A 15,959-nucleotide genomic window follows, 5' to 3' on the forward strand; every position below is an offset into this window, starting at 1 on the left:
CCGAATGATTTTATCCGTCAATAGACCCAACGGCTGCATCTGGTGATTCTTTTGGGCACTCGCTGGTCTGAGAGCGCTCCTGTCGATCACCAACGCGGCCTCTGCGCATTGTCTTTCTCTGTCTCGCGTGTTTTAACTTCTGCAATGACGTTATCTTGGCAGCTTTCTTTATCGCTCACTATTACGCTTCGTCAACATCTGTGGCATCACTACGCCCAAGCTCAACTCGTATGGCCTATAAATAGTCATATCGCGTCCCAGAAACAAGGTTGATTAGACTCAGTTGTACGAAATAAGAGATGAAATGGCCGAGTTGCTGTGCGGGTTGGTTACATGCGCACGGGCACGCGGCGGTGGCCAATGTTACAACAACTTACGAGTAACAATTTCGCCTCTTTTTTAAAGTGGTGTAGCCTCATGGATGTAACAAAGGTCTTCAAGTACCAGCTGAAATATTATTGACCAGCCCTCCTAATGCTAGATTTTCATTACGACTTAGTTGTAGTTGATTGTTGTTTTCATTGCTTCGTATTTTGATAACCTTTTTTTCGACTTGGAAGCAGGCCCCTGGTCAAGTCTCCTTTTACCTTATAGCAACTCCTTCAAACATTCGAAACATACTATCAACAACAGAATGTAGCAGTTGACCTGAGCCTCAAGGATCAACGCGGCTGAGTGAAAAAGATAGATGTCGACTTGCCTATATCATACATGGAGAGCCACACTCATCATAGCTTAGGTTCTCTTCTGAAAGTTCTAGGTCCAGCTAATTCCAATGGATAACGAGTTTATTTCTATTCCAGGGTACTGATGCTCAGTTCCATTGCTGAAAACAGCCTGGCAGGGTATGTGCATGGCAATGTGCCAATGATGATCAACCTTAACCAAGTACCTAAATGGTAGAGTCGAGCTACGTCAGACAGATCCATACAGCTTTACGCGTGTACCCGTATCGTGAGACGGCAAAGCCCGAGTCTGCAGTGGCCAGCCACTCATGCAGCAGTGACAGATCTGCGCGGCATCCATATCTACGATGCCCACCTTGTAAGCTTAGCCAATGTATAAATCAACCTGAGAAATCTGCAAGTAGAGGACAGAGTACAGGTTAGACGATGTGCTTCAATTGTATGGCGTTCTACTGAATAAACAACAGGCAGATTATCATTTCGTACTTCACAAATCATCTTTCCTGGTCTGAGCTGCTCGGCTTTGCTGTCAAAACCACCCATTATTTGGGCTGCGCTTGGGCTTTACCGTATAAAGAGTATTTTCTGCAAGTGATCTGTAGCAACGCTATGCATGTAGGGAGCTTCAAGATAATTCACGTGAGCACAAGCACTCGGTAATATTTTAGCAGCTGCAGCGATTTGATCCGACATGAGTGTGCATGCTGTAAGCTGATGCTATAACGCTCAGTAGTCATTTGTAAGTCCTTGATATTATTATTGCTTTACGAAGCTGAGCCGCTTCTGAAATAATGGTTGAATGAGCCGGCTACTGCCACTGCCCCTTAGCTCTCTTATCGCAGCCTCACTTGCTGTGATGGCGATAACCGAGTGATGAATAATACATACTGTGTCCTGATAGGGAATGCTGCCTATAGCCACAGTGCTATTCTCCGTGCCCACAGCACAGGATTTGTCCGAAAATCATCCGCACCAAACTTCTTCTCACCTAGCACCCCACATATACTATTTGAGCCTGCACCGACTTTTGAAATAGCGAATAAAGACGCACATTCTGTGTCCGAGCGACGATAAGAGGCTGACTTTGACGTCTGTGGGTTCCGCCTCTTATTTTCACCACCTTCGATCCACGGCGAACGCCCTCCCCGGTCGAACTCGGTACGACAAGAGCACAAGAAAAAAAATATCTTCCGACCTAGGCATGCCTCTACGGTAGCCTTGTCGACGCCTAATAATTATAAGCATGCTGGATGCTGCATGCACAAGGCTGCCAGAGTTATAGCAGCATCCCGTTTTAGCATACAGCTTCTTTTGGTGTTTTTTGTTTTATCAACTTGATTTTGAGTATGGAGGCCCAGGTACGTCAGTTTGCTGCCTTTCTTTTCGTATCCCTGTTGTGCTGCCCCGCCATCGGAGCCTTCTCTCGCTGAAGCTGTCATGGATTGAGAAAGAAGGACGGTTGGAGGTGTGGCCATCTTTGGTGTTACAGCTCCCCAACTTCTGATATGCTTTATGCTTGCCGCCTGGAGACTTCAGAGATAGCTAACGCCGCTTGTATCAGGTCGAGAATGCCGTTGAGATTCTGTCGAATCCCACGTCCGACCAGTCGGTGAAAGAGCAAGCATTTGAGTATCTAAACCAGCTACGGAGCGACCCGCAAGGATGGCAGGCTTGTACGAATCTCTTTGCCCGGATCCCTCGAACGTCTGAAGTCGTGCGCATGGTGTGTTTGGAGGTGGTCAACTACGCGGTCCATACACAAGGTCTGGATGGAGAGAGCCTGGCTTTTCTCAAACATACCTTACTGCAGTATGTCCGCCAGTCATACGGAGCGGGTGTCCAGCAGGAGCCGGACGCTGCCCATCTCCAAAACAAGCTTACGCAAACTTTGACATATCTATTCGTCTTTCTCTACCGTGACGGCTGGCAAAGCTTCCTCGACGACTTCCTCGAATTGACCGGACTTCACCAGAATGTCGACAATGTCTCTGGTGTTCTCTTTTACCTACGAGTCCTATCATCGGTACACGACGAGATTGCAGACATGCTGCTTTCACGGCAGAGCGGCGATTCGAAGCGAAATACTGAACTCAAAGACCAGCTGCGTGCCCAAGATATGCAGAAAGTTGCCGAATCTTGGAAGCAGCTCCTTTCTAGATACAGCGGAAACGACGTCGTTGTAGACCTAGTCTTGAAAGTTATCGGCAAATGGGTTAGCTGGATGGACATTTCTCTCGTCGTCAGCCAAGATATGCTTAACCTGCTGCTACCCGTTGTTGGACGAACGGGTAGCGAGGACAAAGTGCGAGATACTGCTATCGATACCCTGACTGAGATTTGTGGCAAGAAGATGCGATCGACGGACAAGATGGATATGATTTCATTCCTTAACTTGCAGGATATCGTGAGCCAGCTGGTCGCCAGCCCAATGCTCAACGACCTCAAAGGCACCCCGCAGTACGATACAGACCTTGCCGAGGCTATTGCCAAACTCGTCAACACCACCGTGGCGGATATTATCAGGGCTCTCGACGACAACCAGGCCACCGATGACACTCGGACACGGGCCAAGCAACACTTGGATGGCTTTCTCCCGCTGCTTCTGCGATTCTTCTCCGACGAATACGACGAAGTGTGTTCTACCGTCATTCCATCATTGACCGACCTCCTCACTTTCCTCCGAAAACTAGGGCAACTCAACCAAGATTATTCAAACATGCTCGCGCCGATACTCAATGCAATTGTTCAGAAGATGCGATACGATGAGACGACGTCATGGGGTAACGAGGATGAGCAAACAGACGAGGCGGAATTTCAAGAACTTCGAAGACGCCTGCAGTACCTTCAAAAGACCATTGCGGCTATTGACCAGAACCTGTATATGGACGTACTTAGCAATCTGGTGGCGACCACTTTCCAGACGCTGGACCAGCAGGGGTCGCACATGGATTGGCGGGACCTTGACCTTGCACTGCATGAGATGTACCTCTTTGGTGAACTTGCGTTACCGAACCAGGGTCTGGGTACAAAGAGCCAACCATCTACGGAAGCTTCCGAACGATTGGTTGTCATGATGCAGAAGATGGTCGAATCAGGTAAGTACTAGCGAAAAAGCAATATGCAGGCCATTGGAGCGATGATACCGGAACATGGCTAACAAGTGGATATAGGAATCGCTAATTTCTCGCACCCTGCAATTGTCCTTCAATACATGGAAATCTGTGTCCGGTATTGTGTTGTTTTTGAAACCCATTCGCAGTATATCCCCCAAGTTCTGGAAAACTTTGTTCGCCTCGTCCACCACAACCATGTTCGCATCAAGACACGATCCTGGTACTTGTTCCATAGGTTCATCAAGCATCTTCGATCACGTGTAGGAAATGTCGCCGAAACTGTCATTCAGTCCATTGGAGACCTGCTGCCCATCAAGGCTGAGGTGCCTGGAGAAGATGCCGACGATGACATGTCGTCAGATGAGTCTGACCATTCAGCCGATGCTCTCTTCACTAGCCAGCTCTACCTCTTCGAGGCTATTGGATGCATCTCTTCTACCCATAGCACGCCAGCCGAAAATCAGGCCTTATATGCTCGATCTGTAATGGATCCTCTGTTTCAAGATATGGAGGTCCACCTTCCTCGAGCCAAGGGTGGTGACGCACAAGCAAACTTGCAAATCCATCACATTGTCATGGCGCTGGGTACCCTGGCACACGGCTTTTCCGACTGGACTCCAGGATCGACCGCAGCAAACCAGCATGGGCCACCGGATAAACTTGTCTCTGACGAATTTTCTCGCGCTGCAGAGGCCATTCTCATTGCACTTCGTGAGCTGAACTCATCAGCGGAGATTAGAACCGCCTGCAGGTCCGCATTTTCCAAGCTGCTTGGTGTTCTGGGTGCCGCCGTTCTCCCACAACTTCCTAAGTGGATTGAAGGATTGCTCTCACAAAGCTCATCCAAGGACGAGATGGCAATGTTCCTGCGACTTCTGGACCAGGTGGTGTTTGGCTTCAAAACAGAAATCTATGACGTCCTCAACATGCTATTAACACCGCTTCTTCAACGCATCTTTGGAGGCCTTGGAGAGCCCATCTCTGGCACTGATGACGAGATACAGTTGGCGGAACTAAGACGAGAATATCTCTCCTTCATTCAAATCATCCTAAACAACGGACTAGAGGGAGTTCTTATCAGTGAAGCAAATCAAGGCTTCTTTGAGCCAATGATTGCTTCTGTTCTCGAACTAGCAAAGACCTTGGATGGAAACCTTGGGCCGAGCCGACTGGCGTTTACGATTATGGCTCGGATTTCTGCTCTCTGGGGCGGCCCTGATGTTGCCACCATTTCACGAGAGCCAACGGCGCCGACAGGCAGCCCTAGCCCAGCAATCCCTGGATTCGACCATTTCATCATGGAAAGATTCCACTCAACGTGCTGGGAAGTTATGCGAAACCCCAGCTTCAAGCCCTCATCTGATGCACAGACAAAACAGGTGTTGACGGAAATTGCGGCTTTGGAGCAGATGATATACACTAAAACTGGTAATGTTTACATCCACCAAATGCAGAATGAAGTCTTCCCCAGCTTGGGCATCAACGGTGATGACTTTTTGCGATCTTTGACAACCTCAACGGACAAGAGACAATTCTCAAATTACCTCCAGCAGCTGTTAAGCAACAGGTGATGAGAGTTTGCGGTCCACTTGAGATTGATGACTGTATATACAATGGTATAAGCAGCGGCTAGGAGAGGCATATGTCAGTGCTAGATTGGAGCCGGACACGAAAAACGAGATCATGTGAGAAAAAGAGGAGGCAGTGTGTGGCATATCATAGAAGCAACACATTAAACTGCGACGTTTTATCCCCCATTATGTTTTCAAAAATATTAAAGACAAAAGAAGATGAGACCTTTTTCATTTGTTTGGTCCGCGCACATGCGTGGTGGCTTGGTATGACGGGCTTTCTGGTATCTGGTAGGAGGATTTGTTGGGTAGGTAGGTAGGTAGGTAGGATAGCATATATACTATAATGGAAATCGTGTAGACGATGATTGACATGATGGCATGCCTGCACTATCTGCACTCTGCTTGAAGCTTGAAGCATCATCTATACCGTATCTGGGGAAATATGACTTTCTTCGTGTATATGTCTATCGAATTCCCTCGTGATATTCGATGCCGGTGTAGAGCCAGGTATCTATTCATGTTTAACATATTAGCATATTCTACCGCAGTTTCTCGCGGTATATTTTATTAAGGTAGTCTTACAAACGATTCCATAGTACGTAAGAAAAGACAAGTACTGTATTCCGTTGTAAAATTGCACTTTAGCTGTGGATCCAGGTAATCTGATATGTATCTTCAGGTGCCTTTTGTATGCATTTCCTATACGTTTCTTACTAGAAGATACATATTAGATTACGTAGATCTACAGCCAAAGTCGAGTTTGCGAGGTCAAAATCGATATCCACAGCTAAAGTTCGAGTTGCTCTTTGACCTCGCAAACTCGACCTTGGCTGTGGACCTCTCGCCGGCCTGGTAGAAAATCAAGTATATATTTTGATTTTCAAAGGCGTTCTTCTATGTTTTTGATATGTGTTTCTCTAAATAAAGATACATGATTGCTTATTGAGATCCACAGTCAAAGTCTAGTTGGCGAGGTCAAACCCCGGTCTCATGGAATCTTGGGTGTAATTGCTTACCGTTCCTACAGGACTGCAGAATACCTATATCCATGAACATCATGTAAAAGCCAGACTACGAAGCCTGATTCTTATCTTTTGCACAATCTTTTGGATTTCTCAAAGAATCTATATCGAAAACAATATATATTAACAACGTTGCTTGCTGCTGCCGCTAAGCTGTGAAGGAACGAAGAAGAAGCAAAATGAAATGAAACGTCCCAAGTGCTCTATCAGTTTTTTTAATACCTCGACTATCGTCGCCCCATCCCTCTATCGCATTCTCCTCCTCTTTCTTCCATATAAATACCTTGTCATAAAATTATTCACTTCTCTGTAATCCGCTTGTATATATAAAAGTAGAGCAACAATTCGAAAAGAAACAAAAAGCAAGAAGAAAAGCAAGCTTCATACATCGAATTAATTTAGATGATGTAGCCTCCACCTGCAAGACTGCGCCAGTCACGCACTCCCATGGCCTCTTCAAGTTCAACGCACCACCAAAGGACTTCTTTCGCCTTTTCCAGCTGCCCATTCTCTTCATGAGCGCGAGCGAGTGCGAACCATGCGTCGGAATAGTCCCATCCCGTACCGAGGCGAGTGAGGCCCGATAATAGCGTAAAAGCGCGATCGCGCGCGGCTAGTCGATCTATAAGCGGCAGATGAGAGGCCTTGTATGGCGCGGGAAGCTCGTCCTCCTCTTGAGAATCGCTACCAGAGCCTGCGGCTTTGGATTCTTCTTTTTCATCTTCTTCGCTCGGGCTAGGAACTTCAACCGTAGATGGATCGGATGCGAGTCCCAGAGGGGTATATGGAAGATTTTTGAGGCTACCTGACGGAGGTTCAGTTCTTTGATGACTCGCGTCGTCTAAAAACTCGTGTCCATCCAAAGGCGGAATAGAAGGTGTGGGGAGCAGCTTCTCGCTATAGATATCAAGCAAAATATTGGATAGGCCGACAATGGCGGCAGGATGATCGGGATAGTGTGTCAAGGCTGACTCAAAGTCGGTCCTGGCCGTGTATGGCATCTGTTTAGCCAACGATATCAAACCCAGCTGGATGTCATGTTAGCAATCCATGTTATAATCCACGACAAAGAAGTCTGCACTACTCACCTCAGAGTAAAGGTCACCCCATAACTCATCGATACTCTTCTTCTCGCCCCAAGCCGGACCTTTAGTAGAGCTTGGTCCAAGAGTAAGTTCTTTAGCAAAGTCGCTTTCCAGCGTCTGAATCAATTTCTGAGCTTCAGTCACGGCACCTTTGCACTCGTCCAATAATCCCGCTCGTCGATAGAATGCAGCAATCATCAGCCATACTTTAACTAAAACCGTTGTCCGCTGGCGCCTCTCCTTTTCTCTTGGGAATTTGATAAGAGGTAGTAGCTGAGGTAGTGTAAAGCTGATGTCGACTGACAGCTCTGAATCCTCAGTCAGCTTGGAACTGTTGGTGAGGTTTGAGCTTAGCGAGGAAATTGTCCTTCCACGAGAGGAGCTTGCCATCCGAGTCTGCAGACGTCGGCCAGATGCTGAGAAGAAGTCGTGGCCCTGGCCAGCCAGATCAGAGTCCCCGATCATCGCAGATTGATGTGAAGCGCCGCCTGCGCTCGAGGATCTACGTCGTTGACTGCCGCTTCTTGACTTTTTCTTTAAACTGTTTCTTCTTCCGGACTCGCTCCTTCGCGCCTGAGTGCCCAAACTGCCACTTCTTGATCTTGTGTGTCCATTTTCTGCTGTCACTTGAACCGCCGGAGCAACACTTGCAGCAGCAGTAGTGTGAGACGTAGTAGGGCGAGCAGGTAGAGTCGAGGAGTTTTCTCCTAGATTTTGGTTGCTTGCCTGCCTTGACCTATCAACTCGCGATCCGAAAATGCTACCCTTGAAAGTGCGCGAGGTCCTTGGCGGCTCTGCAATAACGGGGGGGTCTGAGTGCCGGCTGCTGCACCTCGATACTACCGAACAGTCGTGAAAACAGGGTCAACAGCTCCGAGCTGGCATTCACAGCAACATCTGGCCCTTCCATGAGCTCAACCAAGGCGAGCTGTGTCATCTTGACGTCCATGATGCCGATCTTTTCCTCATCACTCATGTCATCAACGAGTCCTCTTGGAGGCAAGTTTTTAGTTTCAACGTCCTTGAGGTGCTCGCTGCGGAAACGATTTTCTGCTTTTCCAAGGAGAATGGTTGGATCTTTGAATTGGTCCAAAGCACCTTCACACGTCCTTGCTGCCATTACGTAGTCTTGTCGCGCGCTCAAGAGGATAGATAGGAGATGCCACAAGGGAATAAGAGACCTCTCTTGCCAGTAAGGCCCATAGAAGAGATTGTAGTCTTCCTCGAATCCATGCACAGCTATTAATGCAGACCTGACAAGCTCTATAGCTGCCGTTAGCTCGCGTCGCTCAGCTAACAAAAGGCCAAGAGCGAAAAAGCTCCTGACATCTTTTGAGCGGCCATACTCGGGAGCCAAAGACCGGCGAAGGCATCTGATTGCTTTGGACTGTATCTCAGCCCTCGACCCAGCATCGGCCGCTACTCGAGACCAGTGAGCATGGCCGAGCCCAATAGCTTGCCATGCAAGGGCAATGGTCTGAGGAGGCGGAGCGCTGGCTGGTACTTCGATCTCTTCTTTATCCTCTACAATGACGGGCGTGCCGTTCTCTTGTAGATTAGAGTGTGGAAGTTTAGAAAGCCAGTCTTCCAGCTCGGTGCCCAAATGTCGGGCCTTTTCTGCGGCTTGTTGATGCCCGTATGAACAAAGAATCATGATTGCCTGTGATATAGTCTCCAAAGCGGTCTTGTCGTCGTCCAAACTCGGCTCTGCGTGTCCTGTCTTTGCAACACGCGCTCTGCCCTTTTTAACAATATCTAGGTAAGAGTCGAGCGCCTTGAACGCTAGGTCGAACTCGGCCACTGACAAATGGACGAGGAATAGGGATCGAAGAATGGATGTCGAGTGGTACGTCCTTGTGGCAGCATTGTACAAGGTATCGAGCACGCTACGGCTGAGAAGATCCCGGCCTCCTTGGCCCAGATCTTGCTCACTCCACCCACGACCACACAATATGGACCAGTTCATCATGACTTGCTTGACGAATGTTTCGATTTCCGCACGCTCTTCATCTGCTCGTGGAAAAGCTGTCTCGCCTAGCAGGAGAGCTTGATAGGCGGACTCTGCACGCTGGATCTCAACTCTTAACTGGCCTCGAGCTGACATGTCTTCCACCATCTTTTCAGCTTGCCCAGGTGGATAAGGCAGGTCGTTCTCCAGGATTCGAGACAGGGCCAGATAATATTCGTGCCATATCCTTCTTCGAGGCACAGCGCCTTTGAAGCCAAAGCCGCCCGTGACGGGGGCTGACATAATTTTCCAGTACCTTGCCCAAGATCGAAAGCTGGCAATGGAGTTGGGGTCATCCAAGGAAAACTCGTTGTTGTGGAGCGCGTCGCTGGTGAGCATACAGTGCTCGGTGAGGAACAGTTCTGACCAATACCGCAGCTGCTTACGGATGCCATGGCCACACCACACTCGGTCCAGAGACGGGAGGCCCGCCTGCAGTGCTTCCAGCGCCTGTAATCTTTGGCCGTCTCTCATTAGGCAATTAGCCCTGAGATAGGCAGCCTTGAGAGCACACACGCTGGTCCATTCCGAAGCTGGATTGGCCGGGTCAATGTCCGGATACTGCTCGTTGAGACTCTTGGGTAGCCGTTCCAGCGCCAGCGCGTATTCCCCAACGACCCAATGCATCCATCCAACACACACTTGGGCCTGGAATCGTTCTTCGGTGGAATTTGTCTCGGCTTCAATCACAGCCATGAGCTTCGGAAGTCGGTTAGGGACGTCGAGATCGGCCAGTTGGTCGCCGGCGGCTGTTACGTTGGAGATGACGCATTCTGATTCGGCGGTCAATGTAAGACCTGCGAATGGGCCAATCGTTGGCAATTAGCTTCCTTGTGCACTCGACGATCGGATCTTGGGGGGGCGATGACGCACATTCTCGCGCTGGATCGTGTTTGCGGACCTTGCGAACCAGCTCGGGGACGTCTGACCAGTTGCCCTCGCAGCGGACGTCGTCCAACGATTCAGCATAGCGAGCTGCCTTTGCCTAAACACGGGGGCAAGAGAAAGATGCAGATTAGCATTGTGTTGTCATCCATTGTTTCGGCGGCAGTGCCTTACAGCCATTTTGCGACAAGCTCAGGGGTGGGAGATCGAGTTCTAGGAATGGTGGCTCGCAGCTGTTTAGCCTCCCCAACACACGCATATATGTAGCTCCAAAGCAGAGGCGCAAAAAAAGAAGCTGCCAGTGTCACGGGTGAGTTTAGCACAGGCTCTGACAGCCAGCCGCCTCGACGCAAAAGAAGGAGTCGCGATCACAGGCTTGGAAAAGGGGAGATGGACAGCGTTCAAAGGGAGGCGGCTGGACCATGTGGCAGAGGCAAATCAAGACCCTTGACGTAGTGCAGCGGTCGAAGCTCGTGGCTGTACGACTAATACAGGCGCAGTGAAAGAGTGGCCTAAGATTGGGCCACGCTCCAGGCAGGGTCCAGCAAAATGGCACCTAATTGGTAGCGGTCGCAGCACCTGTAAATTGGCCTGTGCCTCCTGTGATTGCGACGTGCACTAACATTGAATGCCTAATCCCAATCGCTGCAGTGGGCATGTGGAAATCCACAGCGGGCCAATCAGCGGCGCAGCAGCGAACCCCACGGCGACCGACAAGGTACCTGAACCTTGCCTGTATGGGCAAGGGAAAAAAAAAAAAAGTTCACCGTTGGCAAGCAGCAGATGAGAGCTGCATGTTGGAGGTGAAGCTTTTGCAAAGTGATGTGTCTGAGGGCCAATTGGCGATAATTGCTGCAAATATACTCTTGACGATATTTGGTTCGATTTTTCTGGATTTTACAAACGTCGCATTCAGCGGGTGGCGGGTTTTGCTCTCGCTCTCTCTGCCTTGTTGTAGGCCGAGTGTCCGTATATCAACATCAACTACACGCAGAACAAAGAATTCTGCTTCTCTGTCGCTTTTTCACCGGCAACATACGAATCACATACCTAAACCGGCACCAAATGTCTTCATCAGCCTCCACCACAGACCTCCGGGTCCTCACCCGGAAACTCACTTCCATCCCGCCGGCTCAGCTGCCTCACTCTCTCCCTTCGCTCATCCGCCACGTCCTTCGATGCCGCGATGCTCTATCCGCCCCTCAAGACCCCAAAGCCAAGGGCGATGGATCCCAAAGTTCCATGCTCGTCCACAAGCTCAAAACAAGCATCACGACGCTCTTGAATGGGCGAAGCCGCGAGGGCAGGTTCGTTGCGATTGGCCTGGTCAAGGCGGCTGTTGACGTTGGCGGATGGGAGACGCTCCGAGGCTCTGCTGCGTGGGTGTCCGGACTGCTCTCTATCGTCCAGGTATGGCATTCTCATCCGTCATGTGGATATATCAATCTATTGTTCTAAAAAGCTAATCGACACTATAGAAAGGAGATCCTCCAGCTGCCAAAGAGCTGGCTATTGTGACTCTCACAAAAATCTACATGCTCGTTCATCCTTATCAGACTCTTGTCCGAGAGGTTGCGACACCTACGCTCCCGGCTTTTGCAACGGCATGCGTGCAGCTAATTAAGCAAAAGGGTGAAGCACAATTTGCACTCGCGCCCATGAACCTGATTGAAACCATCTGCGAATCGTTCTCAACTCTGATTCCCCTCTACCCACCTGGTTTCCGCCCCTTCAGCTCTCAAGTCCGCACTGCTGTCGGACCCTATATTGCGCCCACCTGCTCGGATGAAATCAGCGTCCCAGAAGCTCTGAAACGGGCTGCCAGACGCCTCGTGGCCTCTCTCCACTTCGTTGCGGCCAAAGCAGGTGGCAGCGATGAATGGGTGAAGCTCATTGATGGCATTCTTCAAGAGTTTCACACCACCGCCGACCAGGTCCTCCGAGCCGTTGACGAATCATGGGAAGCAACCAGTGGCCGCACACGATCCAAGGTTGAAGTTGATGGGGAGCCACACGGCGAAGGCAGCTCTACGGATCATCTGCCTCGCTGGTCTGGCCTCGCTGCCGGCGCTGACCGATTGATTGGCCTCTTTGAGTTTCTGGGCGATTTGCTGAGTTATCCCACCAAGACGGCGGTTAATGTTCCCATCAGCGGCCTTGTGGACACCATCTCAAGAGTCTGCCTGATTGCTCGATTGTCGAAATCTCAGTCCTGGGAGCAGGCTGTCGAAACCAATGCCTCTATTGGTAGAGAAGAAAAGGAAGAGCTGTGGAGCTTGATGCCCGACATTCACGTAGCGGCATTGAGGCTCGCCGCTTCTCTCTTCCAAAGACTGCAAAGACACATGCTACCCCTAGTCCCTGAAATCTTGGATCACCTTATCCGTGTCTTCAAGTCTGGCATGAGCATCCCGTCAGTTCGGATAGCAGCATACACAACCTTGAACGCCATACTGCAGCTTGCCGGACCAACACTATCCAAACCTGCCGTGGATATGTTGGACCCCTTTTTCGGAGCATGCTGCCGAGACCTTCAACAAGATGCTGGATTGTTAAAATCCGCCGACAAACCTCCTGCCACCTCCAATACTACTACCGGGAAAGGCGCGAAGAGTAGCACCGGCACAGTCAACACCGACCTCTTCCTCCAGCCCCAAACCGCCGCCGCAGCCATCGAGCCACCAGTCACCCTGGAACCCGACCACAAAAAGATAGCCAACGAGCTCCTCACGGCCTTTTTGTCCCTGCTGCCGCAATCCCACCTCAAGCCCGTCATGCGCGGCAGCCTCGACAAGACAGCCTTCCTTACCCGCAACCGCGACGGCATGCTCGCCAGCGTCCTCAACCCGTACCGAGACCACAACGGCAGAATGTACCCCAGCATCCTGTCCCATCTGGCGCAGCAGTTCCCGCGCGACCAAGGCCTGGAAATCCTCCGCAGCAACCTGCGCACTAGCGGCATTTCGGGGGCCGGCGGAAGCGAAATGTTTGCCTCGCTAAGCGAAGTTGCAGAGCTCCAGCAAATTGACGAGGAAGAGGAGGAGGAGGAGCACCCGCAAGATGAAGAAATGCAAGATCAAGATGGCGAGAATAAATCTCCGGAGAAGGAGGCGACCTCATCCACAGCTGATACCAAGGCTGATCTGCCTATCCAGAGCACTACCACTACCGCTGCTTCGGTTTCCGCACCCAACCCATTTGAACCCCGGGCTTCTAACACCACCGAGAGGGCATCATCTCCGCCCAAGAGAAAGCACGAGGGCTCTGATGTTCCCCTGAATCCCAAGAGACAGGAGATCGAAAACTCAGGGGTTGCTATTCTCCCTGCTGCTGTATCGCAAGCAAAGGAGGACATTGAAGAATCAGATAGCGATGACGAAGCAAGTGTGCATCTAAATATGGAACTGGAAGATGATGACGAGGATGAAGATGAAGACGAATAGAATATGCAAAGTGGAGGGCATGTCACAAAAGAGCAAAGAAATAAAAGGGGGCTAGAGGAACGCGGCACGAGCCTTGTAATCGAGTATATTTTGGATATGTAATATACGAAAGTAATCTAATCCATGTTCCCAAACCTATTCGAAGAACCAACCTAGTCCTTCCAAGAAAAATTAATGAATCTAACGAGGTAAAGTTAGGAATGAAGCAAAAAGTTATAAAGCCAGACGTAAACACCACTGGGTAATCATACAAGAAACATGATTACAACCAAGATAATAATAATAGGCCATCCGCAACCCCCACTTTTTTTTCCAACGCCGCTGTATGTTTCGAGAAAATTTCAAGCTGAGAAATCTGCCAAATTAGAAAGTAATATGCTTCCCCCAATATGAAGTAGATTGGGGGAGTTGAAGAATCCAATGCCATGTAAGAGAGCCAGACCAAGTAAGTAGAAACCCATTAGAAAGAGGAGAATATAGAGAAGATTGTGTTCAATCGCGCAGCCAAGCTCGGCGCTTCTCTTCCTTCCTAGCCCGACGCTTCTCTTTGAAGGCCTTTAGCTCGTTCTTGGTCAGCTTCTTGTTTGAGCGTTCAGCTTTCAAGCTGCGGCCACCATGGGCGTTTGCCGCGGCATCCACGTCGAAATACGCGTTCATCTGACGCTTAGCCTTGGCTTCGTCGGAGTGTCGCTCAGGACCAGCATCACCGGACTGAAAGGCCCCAGTGAAGCGGTTGAAAGAGGCTGTAGCACCATAGATGGCGGCGGGATCGCCAGCGAAGCCAGCAGACGCACTTTCATCTTCGTCATTCTTGGCATACCATGCGTTTGGATCATAGTCGCCATGAATGGCAGGGTTGTAGCCGCCCGCAACAGGCTTCTCATCAGAAGGCGGCTGCGGCGCTACCCCTTGCGAGGTGGTCGCAGCGTTTGCGTCTGGCATTCGAGGGTTTTCCCACTGAGTCTTGCCCGTGAACCGGTTATAGAAGAACCACGATTGGCTATTCGCATCCCACTGGCAATCCCATCCGTCATCTTCTGGCTTCTGTGGCACTGGTTCATTCGGTAGGGGCGGGCCATCAGGAACGGCTTCGTTCGGCAGGGGCGGCGCTTCTCCAGCATCAGGAGATGATGACTCTCCTGGTGATTTGTCGGCAGATTTGGCACCGGGTTCTGCTGCTTCAGATTCAGCTTCGTCGGTCACTTCTCCAGCCTCGACCGTGGTGCCGTCGTCGTCAAGACGCTCATCCTTTGCGGTTTCTTGGGCAGAGTCGAGTACTGCTGATGGTGACTCGACCTTCTGCTCCTCCACGGGAGCAGAAGCGGCACTTGGCGACGACATGATGGATAGATGGATAGATGGATTGGTCGTCTTTTTGCTTTTTTATCTTGTTCTTGTTGTATCTAAAGTCATCTGCAACCGTGAGTATACTGAAATTGCCATGATCAACATGATACTTATGCACCTAGAGCTTAGCAGGCGGGGACAAAGAGAGGTTCAATTGCTACAAGTCGCTTATTGTTTGTTCCGCCCTTTTTCCTTTCGCGTTACAAGAACATCAAAGGCACACGGCGAAAGAGAATTGTCGCACTTGTTCCTCGCAAGCAGAATATTTGCTTTGTTCGCTTTGATGATGGATGTCTGTAGGTATGGAGGTCCGAGGCTATGCAAGGAGCAAGGCAACAAGTGGGCAGATGGGTCTGGGCGATGTTCGGGAAAACCGATAATCCGAGCACTTGACAGCTGAGCAGCACTAGAGACCACTGAGCTGCCTAGAATAGCGCCACCGGCCCCTAGAAGCAAGCTGCCGTTGCAATAGCGCAGATCTCAACGGAGGTCGATTCCTCTTCACTCCACTGGAACCGCAAATACGAGCCCATGCATCGCGGTAAGCCGTCAAAATGTGACAGCCCAACAGCGATCAGTTCATCGGGATTCCGCAAGCTGAAGAGCCCACATTGCCTATTGCATACAGGTACTGTACAGGCCCAGGTACGGCACGCGATAGGCATGGCCTGATTGATCCTTCGTGCTCCTGTTTCCTGCTTATTTTATTCCTTGTTCTCATTTCCTCTCATCGTTCTCGAGCCGTGTTGGTTGTTGGACAGATGATGAATGTCTTGATGCCTCGTTTCACTTGCTA

General features: G+C 50.1%; 5 protein-coding genes across 5 annotated transcripts; 2 read left to right on the forward strand and 3 right to left on the reverse strand.

Annotated features, from left to right (window-relative positions):
- Positions 1 to 1,639: 1,639 nt before the first annotated feature.
- TrAtP1_004880 (uncharacterized protein) lies at positions 1,640 to 5,751 on the forward strand. Its single transcript, XM_066112486.1, has 3 exons — positions 1,640 to 2,044; positions 2,248 to 3,781; positions 3,857 to 5,751. Exons 1-3 carry the CDS (start codon positions 2,033 to 2,035, stop codon positions 5,368 to 5,370), a joined length of 3,060 nt encoding a protein of 1,019 aa, XP_065968571.1. The 5' UTR covers positions 1,640 to 2,032; the 3' UTR covers positions 5,371 to 5,751.
- A 1,042-nt stretch (positions 5,752 to 6,793) lies between these two features.
- TrAtP1_004881 (uncharacterized protein) lies at positions 6,794 to 7,945 on the reverse strand (the record flags this gene model as incomplete). The annotated part of the gene is made up of 2 exons (XM_066112487.1): positions 6,794 to 7,423; positions 7,484 to 7,945. The coding sequence occupies 2 exons, from the start codon at positions 7,943 to 7,945 to the stop codon at positions 6,794 to 6,796; spliced, it is 1,092 nt and encodes a 363-aa protein (XP_065968572.1).
- Positions 7,946 to 8,240: 295 nt separating this feature from the next.
- TrAtP1_004882 (uncharacterized protein) lies at positions 8,241 to 10,553 on the reverse strand (the record flags this gene model as incomplete). Its single annotated transcript, XM_014084280.2, has 3 exons — positions 8,241 to 10,285; positions 10,362 to 10,473; positions 10,548 to 10,553. 3 exons carry the CDS (start codon positions 10,551 to 10,553, stop codon positions 8,241 to 8,243), a joined length of 2,163 nt encoding a protein of 720 aa, XP_013939755.2.
- Positions 10,554 to 11,147: 594 nt separating this feature from the next.
- Positions 11,148 to 13,907, forward strand: TrAtP1_004883 (uncharacterized protein). The gene is made up of 2 exons (XM_014084281.2): positions 11,148 to 11,783; positions 11,852 to 13,907. Exons 1-2 carry the CDS (start codon positions 11,439 to 11,441, stop codon positions 13,814 to 13,816), a joined length of 2,310 nt encoding a protein of 769 aa, XP_013939756.2. The 5' UTR covers positions 11,148 to 11,438; the 3' UTR covers positions 13,817 to 13,907.
- TrAtP1_004884 (uncharacterized protein) lies at positions 13,908 to 15,880 on the reverse strand. The gene is made up of 2 exons (XM_066112488.1): positions 15,282 to 15,880; positions 13,908 to 15,229 (listed from the first exon to the last, which is right to left on the reverse strand). The coding sequence occupies exon 2, from the start codon at positions 15,155 to 15,157 to the stop codon at positions 14,309 to 14,311; it is 849 nt and encodes a 282-aa protein (XP_065968573.1). The 5' UTR covers positions 15,158 to 15,229; positions 15,282 to 15,880; the 3' UTR covers positions 13,908 to 14,308.
- Positions 15,881 to 15,959: the final 79 nt, after the last annotated feature.

The sequence above is a fragment of the Trichoderma atroviride genome, chromosome 2 (assembly GCF_020647795.1).
Source record: "Trichoderma atroviride chromosome 2, complete sequence".
NCBI classification, from domain to species: domain Eukaryota; kingdom Fungi; phylum Ascomycota; class Sordariomycetes; order Hypocreales; family Hypocreaceae; genus Trichoderma; species Trichoderma atroviride.